The 14,059-nt window shown below is 45.6% G+C and overlaps 1 protein-coding gene across 1 annotated transcript in view; it reads right to left on the bottom strand.

The window, feature by feature from the left end:
• Positions 1-8,182: 8,182 nt before the first annotated feature.
• Positions 8,183-14,059, bottom strand: part of LOC146009570 (uncharacterized) — a 45,340-nt gene continuing 39,463 nt past the window's right edge. Inside the window, 2 exon segments of the mRNA XM_083150017.1 lie at positions 8,183-10,343; positions 12,870-12,993. Of these exon segments, the coding sequence (XP_083006143.1) occupies positions 8,782-10,343; positions 12,870-12,993 (1,686 nt within the window). The 3' untranslated portion in view covers positions 8,183-8,781.

Below are 14,059 nucleotides of genomic sequence, written 5' to 3'. Positions count from 1 at the left end.
ATTGTACACGCACACACACACACACACACACACTACACCACATGCGCACACATAGCACACATTTATACGTAGAGCACCTCACACACTTAAGCTGTGTACACACGGGGGAGATAGTTGCTGAAATCGCTGTAAACACACCGCATGCAGTACAATACAAATCCATACACACTACAACACACACCCAAAAACAGTACAACAAACACACAACTCCTGGCTTCAATCAATTCTATGGAGACGGACCACGATAAAATGGCCGCCCCATAAAGCAGACAGTTCTCTGAAACTATTTGCGGTATGGGGTCGGCCATTTTATCGTGGTCCGTCTGCAAAGAATTATTAATTGTAGCCAGGAGGGGAGCCGGGATGCGCAGACAGGTAAGCCTGCGGCGATGGGGGGGGGGGGTAAGCCTGCGGCGATGGGGCGCCCCCCCATTAAAGGCGGGGGTGGGGAGGCCTGTGGGGAGGGGGGGAGGTGCCCCAAACCAAGCTACGCCACTGAGAACAAGCACACTTACACATTGCCAGGATATGCACAGCACACTACACACACATATATACGTAGCGCACCTTACAAACTTACACATTCGGCAGATATACACACAACACAACACACACATAACACACAACTCACAGTACAACACACACCAACATTCACTACAACACACACCCAAAAACAGTACAATACACAGAACACACACTTAAACATTGCACAGATACACACACATAACATACCTCTAACAGCACAACACACACCCACATTCACCACACACACCCAAAAAACAGTACAACACACACAAAACACACATTTAAACATTGCACAGATACACAAAGACACAACACACACATACTGTATATACATAGCACACCTCACACACTTACGCATTGGACAGATACATACAATATAACACACAAAACCACATACATTACAACACACACACAAAAACAGTACAACACACACAAACACACAGAACACATAAAAAATAATTTGCCGTTTATTTAACAGTCTGTACCGGCAAATAAAAACTGTACCTAATGTACCATTTCTACTTTGTTCCCCATATCCGTCTCTCCAGTCCTCCAGTTGCACTGAGAAATCTTTGTCCTGGCCAATGCACCCATTGATCAATACAAAGTAGGTACACTGCACTCACCCTGTTAGTCAGTTGGATATCAGGCACTGCTCTGCCTTAAGGGTTTCCCAGACTCTTTTGGTTCATAGATAATGTTTGGTCGATGGGCATGAGCGCTGCATGCATTTGTTTGAATGTTATGAGTGTAAGAAGTTGAAGAATAAGACTGAGATGAAGATTTGTCATGTTATAGTGTACAATTTACTCAATAAATCGTGAAAAAAATATGTGTACATATAAGTACAATCAAGAAATGAAAGTAGGATTAAAAAATAAATTATGATTCAAACTGATAATTGTTTGGATGGCAGTGGGTTGCAAAACAAATCTATAGGTGGAGGGGGTATGGATATTGTGGGCATAATTGGTGTTTGGTACCTACAGGGGGTACCCAGATGATGAGAAATTTTCACTACAGTGTCACCGTAGGGGGATTTCCAATTGGGGTTCAGGTGGTCTTTTAGGGACCCCTTTACAATTCCGTTGGTCTCTTCTCCTGGAGCCTATGGTCTCCCTCAGTGATTGACTATCATTAAGGGAGACCGCAAGCTCAAGGAGAAGAGACCTACAGGATTGTAAATGGTCCCTAAAAGACCACCTGGACCCCAATTGGGAATCCCCCTATGGTGACAATGTGACCGTGACACTGTAGTGAAAATCCCATCAATTGAGGGCCCCATGTTGGTGTAACAAACACCAATTATGCCCACAATATCCATACCCCCACCTATAGATTTGTTTCACAACCCACCCCATCCAAACAATTATCAGTTTGAATCAGAACTTATTTTTTAATCCTACTTTCATTTCTTGATTGTACTTCTATGTACACTTACATTTTTTTCACGATTTATTTAGTAAATTGTACACTTTGTAACATGGCAATTCTTTTTCTCAGTCTTATTCTTCAACTTCTTACACTCAAACCTTATCAATGCACCCATTGATGATTGTGATGGCTGGATCAGTGGATTGGCCCGGCGGGTGTAGGGAAGAATTTGGCCCATTGCACCCATTCCCAGTGGGGCATTACAGTGGTGCGGGAAGCGTGCGTCGCGTCATGACATCATGTGGCCAGGCCCGTGGACCTGCTCCCACACTCAGGGGCTGCCCCACTGTTTGATAGTTATGCCCGGTGCATGTGCTTTACAGATCCCCAGACCTCAGAGACTGCTGCAGGTTCGGTGAGGGGAGTGGCAGTGGCAGGGAGCAGTGAATTTTTAATTAATTATGGCGGGGTAAGTAACGCCCACCCTGGTCCCTTCGCACTCAGCGCCTGTAATTACACACCCTAGAAACTGTACAATTTGAAAGTATATAAAAAGGAGGTGTGGCCACGTCCCTTTCTGATTTTGTACCGATTTCTGACCCTCAGATGTTGGAGGATATGTCATACAGTAGGTGCTAAATCTCAGGAGTGGATGTGGAACTCATCAACACATACAAGTTATCAACTCAGGAGCGTTGTGTTTCAAACAACAACACCACACCTGATTTCATTGCCGTCATTGAGTATCAATGCAAACACATTCTAACATTATGGTGGAATCTATAACAAATTACAATCTTAGGTCTTTGGCACAGCATATTGTAAGATGATATTTTTCAGCAATTTTGGAAATAAAGAAACCCCAAGGGTTTCCCGGGCAACGCCGGGTGGGTCAGCTAGTGTAATAATAAAATAAAGAAATAAAACACTAATAATAATAAAATTATTATGATTAGCAAGAAGAAGAATAACAAACAAAAAATGTTGACCAAATATCAGTAACCAGTCCAGCTATTGAATTGTGTTTGCAATAACGGTAGGAAACTTTTGATAACATTCCAACAAAATGATAATACAAATTGAATGTTAACAATAAATTATGTTTAAAGCTACTACTTGATCATTTGTGTAAGCAAAACAAACAAAACAAAGTGCAATTGAATCAAAGTTCATTAAACATGTTTTAAAGGTAAGGTTTCAGAACGTAGGCTTACAGTAAAGTCAGGTACACATTATACAATTATTGGGGTAACTTTGCAAGAATGGGTTGAAGAACGGCCCGTTTTGATGCGTAGTGAGTAGGCATGAGCATTTTCCACAACCGCAGATAAAATGATACAGATGTTCTCCTTGAGAGCTTATGATTTCATATGCAATTTATTAATCAATGCGCCAGGAAATCGGCAGATTTTTCATCACATTTGTATAGCGTGTGCTGCCAATATAGGACCCTTCCACTGGCAGAAACATGGTGCCATTTATCTGATTGCATAGTGCATAGTTAGCGTAAATCTCATTGATGCAGTGCTGATTTTAGATTTCCCAACGGTACCTTTTCCCCAAAACCTGGAAAGCTAGGGAGAGGTACCCCTTGACAGGGAGATACTGTATATATAGATGTATAGATAAGGGAGAGCTGGGCAGTAGGGTAATGAAAGATGCACTTATTTACCTATTTCACCACTGGTTATGGTATAGATCAGGCATGTCCAAACTATAGCCATCCAGCTGTGGTGGAACTACAAGTCCCATCATGCCTTGCCACAGTTTTGCTATTAGGGAATGCTAAAACTATGGCAAGGCATGCTGGGATGTGTAGTTTCACAACAGCTGTAGGGCCACAGTTTGGACATGCCTGGTATAGATGATACACAATGTCTAGTTTGACAGTCACTAGGTCGACCACTAATGGTCAAGAGTGACTAGGTCGACACCAAAAAAGGGTGGACATACCTTAGGTCAACACTGCCAAAAGGTTGATACAAGACTATGGTCAACATAGGCAAGGTCCACAGTCAAAAGGTTGACATGAGTTTTTCATGAGTTTTTTAGTGTCTATGTAATCGTACTTCGACATGGACACCGTATTTATGTACCATTTTGCTCACCAAGCTTCGGGAACGGTGCCTCGCTACGCTTGGCACACTGTTATATTCTGACTCTATGCCCACTTGGATAGTAAAGTATGAAAAACCATCTTTTTCTAAAATAAAATCACGAAAAACGCATGTCGACCTTGCCTATGTTGACCATAAGCTTGTGTTGAACTTTTTTGGTTAAGTAACGTTGACCCTTTTAGGTGTCGACCTAGACATTCTCTATCCACTGACAACATCTTTGGGTTAGAATTCAGTGATGGCTAACCTTGACACTCCAGCTGTTGTTGAACTACACATCCCAGCATGCCCTGCATTATTTTTAGCATGGCCAGATAGTAAAACTGTAGCAGAGCATGCTGGGAGGTGTAGTTCAACAATAGCTGGAGTGTCAAGGTTAGCCATCACTGGGTTAGATAATGTGTACTCTGTTTAGTCTTGAAAGGCCGGAGGCCGGATAGGCAGCAGGTCCGATCTCCGACCATGATTCACACAGGACCAGGCATCAGATCGGATGTCAAATACATGCACTTGGCCACTATTCACCCGATTTCTCTGCCTGATCCATCGGAATAGAGTGAAAGTGGCCAAATCGCACTATAGTATGGCCAGCTTTAAAGCTCTCCCTTGTGGGAGCTTTAAGACTTCCACCTATCATTTTACACCCTCAATTTGATTATTTTAATGATTAGGGGCCAAAAGCACTAAGCTTTAAAAGTGATAAAATGGAGAGCTATACAACCAGCCAATCAGCTGCCTGACATTTTTTAAACCAGCCTGTAACATGGCAGTTACAAGCTGATTGGCTGCTGGTTTATCACTCTCCATTTTCCAGCTTAGCACATCTGGCCTGTAATGTGCAGATTATCACTATAATCGGTTCGCACTTGGATGCTTGTTTTATTATCATCACTGACTGTAGTATGACAAGATGATCCCTGGTAACAGTCTCTGGGGTAAGTGAACTCTGATCAGAGTTTTAAGAATTGTGAGCTGTTGGTGTGTGGAGTTTCTTGTGGATTAAAAAAAATCCTAATAAAAAAAAAGGTGTCTGGGCAGTTGCTATGGATGCCGGACGAGATCCCGACAGGCATTTACCCGACGTCGGCTTCCCGATGGCCGTCGGCGATTTTCCCTCGTGGGGGTCCACGACCCCCATAGAGGGAGAATAGAATAGGTGGCTCACGTAGCGAGCCACCGTGCCCGCAGCATGGCGAGAGCAGCGAGCCCGCAAGGGGCTTAGTTGTGCTCACGATGCTGTCTGGGTCTGGCCAGTCAGGATCCCGACGTCGGGCTAATGACGGTCGGGATACCGACTGTCGGACCCCTGTACCACACCCGTTGCCATCTGCTGAGTCAGGTGTCGTGTCTGGGATTGTGGTCTGCTGGTTCCTTACTAACATCATTGTGGGATGATTGGTTGGGATCTCCAGTGTTTCTGACCAGCCACTGTGGAGTAATTACGGTGTCAATATTGGTGGCTGCTGGAACCAGGTAGGGTGCCGGCATGGGCTAGCCACACTATATAAAATCAACTCCATGCATAGTGGATAGTGGGGGTTATGAACAGGTAAAAAAAAATTCATAGGATCGCATTGATATATCGACCGATATCGCATTCGAAATATCGGCCGATATCACATCCGATATATCGGGCGCCGTGAAACTACACAAGTACACAAAATGGATAGCAAGATAGCCCAAATCGCACCATTTGTATACAGTGTAAGTGAACTACATCCCACTGATATAATCATCGAGATTTGACAAAACTACCCTCAAGACTTTTGGTCGGGATTCGGATGTCGGTTCAAAAATCAATAAAAAAAAAAAAAAAAAATCAATGATAATAAAAAAATACAAAATATGAAATCATGAATTTTACATCTGAAACCCAAAATTCAGATTTGAAATGAATTATGAACAGCAGCGAGATCTAACCTGAGACTTAGGGCCATCAGGCGTGATCGCTAGACTGTGTATGTTCAGGTAAAGGCCCCTCCCGTACTGGCTGAATTCCTGTGACACGATGCCAGCAGATGTGTACGCTTACACATCCGCTGGCATGCAGCCAGGGCTGCCATCAGGAGTTTGGGGCCCGGGACTCATTTCACTCTAGCAGGGCGGTGGCTTAACTGTACGCTGGCCGCTGAGAATTCTGGGTTGTGCGATCGGGTCTTAAGAACTGAATATAAGAGGTTATTCTCGTTCATTCTTTCTGACCAATTCCTTCTCAGATGGACAAAACCATGTGCACTGCAGGGGGGCAGATGTAAAATGTGCAGAGAGAATTAGATTTGGGTGAGTTATTTTGTTTCTGTGCAGGGAAAATACTGACGGCTTTATTTTTACACTGCAATGTAGATCTCACTTTGAAGTAAAACCCCACCCAAATCTAATTCTCTCTGCACAAGTAACATCTACCCCACCTGCCGTGCACCAGAATAACCCTCCATATCTGATGTTTTAGATTCCCAGAACCAGTAGAGCAGGCCTGGCCAAAAATGGTCCTCAAGATCTACCACCAGTCCACTTGTTCCAAACCACCCAGCTGGTGCTCAGGTGCAGTCATTAATAACGGTCACATGTTCTAACATGTGTTGCATTTATTCCGAACCCACATTCTGCAGATCCGCAGGTAGCCTGGAACACTTGAACAGTTGGTGGATCACTGGGCAGGAAGAAACTAGTGGAGAATATACTGGACCTTTGCACTCATCAACATGGATTAAGTGCAACGTCCAAGGTGCCTACTACTGAACTCAAAGTACATGGAGAATGATCAAGGTCTTCGGACGAGGCTCTCCAGGAAATCAGCACGGAGGGAACACACCAATCAAGGGTCAGCTTTGAAACTTCTTTTACCACAACTTTATTGTTTATTTTGTGCCTTTACCAAGGACCAGGAAACCCCAATCAATGACTTTGGTGGATATAGGATGTGGATAGTTGGGTCAGGAAGCAGCTGGATATCCTATTAGGGCAAGACCAGGGCTGTAGGGGCCAAGCCAGACTACTGTACCTGACACATCTAATTCAAGCAGCCAGTGGAGGAGACTCCAGTCCTGTGGAGCGCTCTGAAGAAGACCTCACCCAGCCTATGGGGATGTGGTTCCACTGAAAATGCGACATGGCTTCCCAGCTAGCTCTGCTGAAAAGTCGATGGAGAGGAGGACTTCAGTATTTTATCATTAGATTTTTTTTTAAATGGAGAGTGGAAGGTCAATTCCTGGCTCCTAATCTTCTACTCTAAGCCAGGTCATGCTTGTGTGGATCAATGCAAGATTGTCTAGTGAAGCAAGTATAAGGGCATGCTGGTTCCTTAGCACAATTTAGGAGGGTCTAGAGGTGACTCCAGGCAAGTTAGCTCTCAGTGGGATGCGGTTAACATTTCAGCCGACATGATACCGCCAGTCAGAATATGGACACCGGCTTTTCAACTTGCGGCCACAAGACTGGCGCCTGGATCCAGACAATTGATGCCGGCATCCTGAATGTAAGTAAGCAGGGAGGGTTAGCATTTGGCACTTAGAATGGGTGTTAAGATTAGGCTGCGTGGTAGATAGGTGAGGGCCTGGCACTAGCGAGCAGGTTAGGCTGTGGAGAAGGGGGAAGATAAGTATACAGACCTCTGTCGGGATTCCATCTGCCGGTCATCTGTATGTATTCCTATGTAGCTTTAGGTACCATCAGTCAAAACCTTGATGTGGCCTCGGTAGCTTAACCATATCTTGGCCAAGATGTGGGACATTGAAACGGGTTTAGTTCAACCGAATCCAAATTTCTATTTACACACCAATATTTAAAAGGTCTGTGATTTTAATAGCCATATCCAACTAATAAAAGCATTACCCTTTTAATATCAGGCATCAGGTCCATCTTTCCCACTGGGCCCCACAAGCGTAAGGGCTCCAGAGCTGCCTAAAGCAGGGCAATTCAAACATTAACTGTTGCTTATGGCAATCCGGTTAGCACCGGATGGCATCCCTCGTCCAGTGGTCGCACTGAATGTGGGGCGTGTCCCGGCATGACCAGTGAAGAGCACCAAGAGTGTCGGGCATAAACAAAAGAAGTAGTGCCTCAATCGTTTGGGATACCTTTATAGGCCAATACAACCTTCAAAAGAAAGACCTCCCTACAACTGTAGGCAGGGCCCTGTGTGGAGGGTTGGGCGTATAAGTTAGCTAGCCATCAAATGAGCAGAATCAGTCTCTGTTTCATAGTGGTTGGGTTTATTTTGAGAAATATTTTATCATTTAAATACATTTTCCAATGTCAAATAATGCCAAAACAATGCTCACTGCCACAGGACATAAGTCCTTCATCTTCATAAGCCCTGTCCTTGAAAAAGTTAATTTCATGATGCACGTTCGATCATGTACCATGATCTACATTTCATAGTCTCGCATAAAATCTATTCTTTTAAAAACTCCATTATGCGCACAATGTGCCTCATGACTCAGTGCCGTCACTTGCTGCTAATAAATCAGGTGGACATCTTATAATAAGTACAAGTGTTGCCCACAAAATGGCTGCCACCTCTTGCGAGCCGACAACTTGGATCCTTCTGAAGATAAACCAGGCTTGGCCAACCTTTGGCTCACCAGATTATGTGAAACTACACATCCCAGCTAAAATTTAGCAATAAGGGAAAGATAAATCTGTAGCAGGGCATGCTGGGAAGTGTAGTTTTACAACAGCTGAGGAGCCACAGGTTGGGTAGGCCTGCACTACACAACAGGACCATTTCTATTTCCTCACTGAAACTGCATGGGAAGGCATGCAATCAGTCATCAAGGGGAGGAGTACAATCTTTTTTATCATGATTTTTTAGGTGTCTGTTTAGGTGACCCTGAAATTTAAAGCCTTTTCCACATTTATCACAAGTATATTTCATGGCCTTAGTGTGAGTCTTCAAATGTAGGACCAGATGGGACCTGCGAGAGAAACATTTGTCACATTCAGTGCAAGGGAATGGTTTCTCCCCCGTGTGAGTCCTCAGGTGCTTGACAAGATTGGCCTTATTGGTGAATCGCCCCTCACAGTACGTACAAGCGAAAGGCTTTTCACCAGTATGGACCCTCTGATGGACGATGAGTTGGGCTTTGAAGCCGAAGCGTTTCCCACACTCCGCACAGGGAAATGGCTTCTCCCCGGTATGGAACCTGGTGTGAGTGACCAGATTGACCTTGTTGGTGAAGCGTTTTCCACACTCCAGACACGAATATGGCTGTTCTCCAGTGTGCGTCCTCTGGTGCCTGATGAGGTGCGAGTTCCGGGCAAAACTCCTCTCGCATTCAGAGCAGGAGAACGGCTTTTGCCCTAGGTGCGTGTTCCGGTGTTTAAGAAGCTGCGACTTGTCGGAGAAACACCTTCCGCACTCGGAACAGGGGAACGGTTTCTCTCCCGTGTGAGTGCGCTGGTGTATAAGGACGCCCCCTCTGCTCGCGAAGCACTTGCCACATTCCGAACAACAAAATGGCCGCTCCCCTGTGTGGACAAGCTGGTGCTTGAGAACGGTGGCCTTATCAGTGAAAGACTTGCCACATTCAAGGCACGTGAACGGTTTCTCTCCAGTGTGCAACCTCCGATGCCGCGCAAGGTGCGAGCTACCAAAAAATCGCCTGCCACATTCGTTACAGACATACGGCCTTTTTCCTGTATGAATCCGGTGGTGCCGGACAAGATAGGACTTGCAGGTGAAGGATTTATTGCATTCGGAGCAGGAGAAGGCTTTTTCCCCTGTGTGACTCCTCTGGTGAACGATGAACCTTGACCTCTTGGAGAAACACTTCCCACAGAGAGGGCAGGTGTAGCTGCTGGGTGTAGTGTGGGTTTTGTAGTGCGCTATGAAGGCGGATTTCCTTTTACAGTTTTTACCGCACTCCTTGCACGTCACAGAACCGTCCTCCTCAATTTTTTGCAGGTTTAAGTCTTCTATAATCGTGTCAGATGTGTACGGAGTTGCTGAGTCTGAGAGGGATCCATCTTCCCAGGAGAGGAAGTCCTCCTCAGACTTAACGGAATCACAGTTTTGTGCAGGCCATTTTGCCAAGTGGTCATTGTCGGGGGGATTTCCATCGTATAAAAGTGGAGATTCCTCTTTAACAGCGACAGCTTCAAAGTCAGTCTGCATGTGAACAGCAGCGGTGTAAATACTGGCGTCCGCTGGATGCCTTTTTCCAAGTAAATCTGAATATCTATCAACTTTTTTCATAGATTTCAACTTCCTGCCTGTCATCTTCTTTGTTTTTTTGGTTTTTTTAAGCTTCATCAAACTAGTCTTTGTGTCCTTTGAGTGGATGGCGGCAGAATCAGCTGGCCCACCTGCACCACCAACAGGTCCACCTGCAAAACAGGCGCAAATGGTTAAGAGTCAATTTACTAAGGCTTCTAAAAAATGAAAAGAAGCGATATTGCAAATAGCAACTTCTATCATATAAGATGCAATAGAGCAGGGGCAACCAATCAGAGGCAATGAGACAAAAATTATGTTATGGTTAGACAAAGCCGATTCCATGAAGAAAATGGGTGTGGCCTAGCTCCCACAAGGCCACGCTACATTGTTACGTCTTCGGAATGATGCTTGTAGAAGCATGGCCGGTACTTGTGTATTATCACGGCGCCCATCACATACCACTAAATAGGGTATGCGATGCGATTTCCGTGTGAAAAAGCCTGAATGTACAATTAAATATCGCATTGCATGCCAGCAAATGGCATGCGATGTGATGGCATGCGATTTTTAATTGTACAAGCACCCTGATGGGTGCATACAATGTTAAATGCCCCCCCATTGTCAACGCCACCCCCACTATCAACGCCAACCCGAAGCGTGGCGAGCGCAGCATGCCCGCGAGGTGCGGCGGTACGCGTCCTCCAACCTTTTCATACCCCCACTGTCCACATCGGCGTGGAGTTGATTTTAGATAGTGTGGCGAGCGCAGCGAACCAACAAGACCGAAGCGTGGCGAGGACACGTGCCGCCGACTCCTCTCGCCACGCTTCGGGTTGGCGTTGATAGTGGGGGTGGCGTTGACAATGGGGGTGCATTTAACATTGTAAGCACCCATCAGGGTGCTTGTACAATTAAAAATTGCATCTGATCGCATTGCATCGCATGCCGCTATATTGCATGCGATGCGATGTGATGCCGTACGATCAACATCGTGGGCGCCGTGATAATACACAAGTACCGCATGGCCTTGTGTATTTCATATATTTATTTTTAACATCAATTTGTTAATATTTTTCTTAATAAAAAGGGACCAAATAAATCCATTAGTCTGCATTAAAAAAAAATGCGATTATGCTAAATGTGATGAATTCATGGTGAAGTCACAGCCTTTCAGTGTTTGTGTGCCCTGGTGGGTTCAGAAACAGCATTGGCAGTGCCCATTTGCTGGGTTAACCACTACCCCTTTCAGAAAGCCAGAACATTTTCTGTAGCCGCTGAGCGCACCTGGGTCCTTCTTATGTATGAAAGGATCAGACCTGGTTTGACAGGCCCAGTTCTGGGACCCTGCAGTCAACCAGGGTTATTCCCGGGACTTGCCACCTGAGACCATGTCCTGGATTATGTCTGAATGGTGCGACACATGGTTTAAGACCCAGGTAGTGCAGAGAAGGAGCTGATTGGCTCTTGTCAGCTATGTCAGGAACTATTTGCATCTGTACATGCGGCCCCTATAACACAAGCTGGTGTGATAGATTCATACGCCATCAGAAAGGTGATGGGTGTTCCTGGGCGAGGGATACTGGTGCTAGCAACAATGGGCTGTTCTGTGGGCGTATGATGGACGTGTCAATGCGATCGGCTGCATTCACAGCCGCAGATATAGAAGACCAGGTGTGGATCATAGAATTAACGTTTTTTAGGTCGACCCCAAAAAGTAAACAATGGTCGACACATGAAAAGATTGACATGACTTATAATTAAAGATTTTTGGGCTCAATTGGTAGATTTCAGCACACGGACCCCAAAGCAATATACCAATAAACCAGGGGTTCTCAAATTCGGTCCTCATGACCCCACACACATTTTCCAGGTCACCCTCACCGGCAGGTGCACTCATTACTCATTGACACATTTTAAAAGATCCACAGGTGGAGCTAATTTATTTACTTGTGATTCTGTGAGGAGACCTGCAAACATGCACTGTGTGGGGTGCTGGGGACCGACTTTGAGAACCTGTGCACTAAACCATAATAAAATAAAAAAATCTTGTGGAACTTTTCAGGTGTTAACCATTGCGATGTTGGACATGTTACCATGTCGTCATTTTGTCTTTGTCGACATTGCGCCAGCCAACTTTATAATAGAGACCTAGACACTGTCAACATATCACCAGAGTCCCTAGGAGGCCGTGGTCAGACAGAGACCCTGCACCGGCCATAGGTATTGGGCGAAGTCTATGGCAGCGAATAAGGAAGCAGCACTCAGTGTAACAGTGTGCACGGACGCTAGTAGCAGCTTCTCAAACCTGCCGCAGAGGTGCACCAGGGAAAAGTGTATAGTGGGATATCCACCTACAACTGTGATCCTGTAGTCAGAAAACAATGGCGCCTCCGAACCCACGGCCATTCTGCGAGACCATAGTTTCTCAGGGAGAGGATCTGAGACCTCCGGTGAGTATTAGAACACAGTTGCTGAAATCTGCGATGTAGGTGAGTGATTCAGTCGATATGCAGGCGGCTACATCATTAGCATATTTCCGTACAGCCGCTGTATACAGGATCACTGCTGCGAATGCATTAATACACATCCCAGTCAGGCCCTTTGTATTGCTCACGTCCCTGGTTTCAGCCAGCAAAAACACAGGCTGCTATATTTCCTCAGCACACAAGTCTGCCGCTGGCTAGTGATGAACTTACTGGCTGGGAGGACAGAAGAGCGATTCTCCATCAAGGCGTCCTGATACACATCCTTGTGTCTCTCTAAATACTCCCACTCCTCCATGGAGAGATAGACAGTGACATCCTGACACCTTATAGGAACCTAGAACATAAAGAGTACAAAAGCAACTCACAAATCCAACTGTAACATGCTGCTCTATATAGGATATATAGGATCTTAGAAGCCCAATAACATCTTCATATACATCAATAATACAAAAACAAGAGATTACATCTGAATGCAAGGGTGCTCAGGTATTCTCAGCTTCTGTTCAGTTGGTGCAATCCTCGAGAACACCCTCAAAAAAGCGTATAATGTAATGAGAAAGGGTACTCTTTACTTATCACGGCGCCCATCGCGGCCATTGAATGCACTAAAAAATCGGGTGCGACATGACCGACGCGATTTCCTATAGGGAACCATGTTAAATGTCTCAATTGACCGGATGTTCCTGTTCAATGCCTCAATTGACCCGATTTTTCCATAGGAAACAATGTTAAATGGCCCACAGAGGCCAAATAGGCACCCTGAAGTGTGAAATGGCCCCCACAATTGTTAACGCCACCCCACGATCAACGTCAACCCGAAGCGTGGCGAGCGGCGGCGGTACGCGTCCTACGACCTTTTCATACCCCCACTATCCACGTCGGCGTGGAGTTGAGAATAGAATAGTGTGGCGAGTGCAGCGAGCCACCGAGCCCGAAGCGTGGCGAGCCCCGCGAGGGGACGCGGACACCTGTGAAGCCCGCGAAGGGACGCGTTTACCTGTGAAGGTATCCGCCTGCACTCGCCACGCTTCGGGCTCGGTGGCTCGCTGCGCTCGCCACACTATTCTATTCTCAACTCCACGCCGACGTGGATACAGGGATTTTGTACTTACCGTAAATCCTTTTCTCCGAGTCCACAGGTGTCACTGGAGTTACACTGGGGAATAGAAGGCGACCACAGGGAGCATGGGCACTTTAAAATAATTAATCAGTGTGACCAACTCCTCCCCTTCTACTTCCCCTCCCAGGCAGTCATAAAGATCGTGCCCGAAAGGGAGCAGAAAGATATAACACACATCCGAGAGGAGGTTCATCACAACATAACATCATTCAATACGTATAGTAGAAAAAGATATATATATATATGAAAAAACAAACACACACAGAGTCAAACCAGACGA

This window comes from Crinia signifera, chromosome 6, assembly GCF_055691185.1.
Source record: "Crinia signifera chromosome 6, ASM5569118v1, whole genome shotgun sequence".
Classification (NCBI taxonomy): Eukaryota; Metazoa; Chordata; class Amphibia; order Anura; family Myobatrachidae; genus Crinia; species Crinia signifera.
Note: the sequence above shows the minus strand (reverse complement) of the source record. Positions and strands in the feature narration are given on the sequence as shown.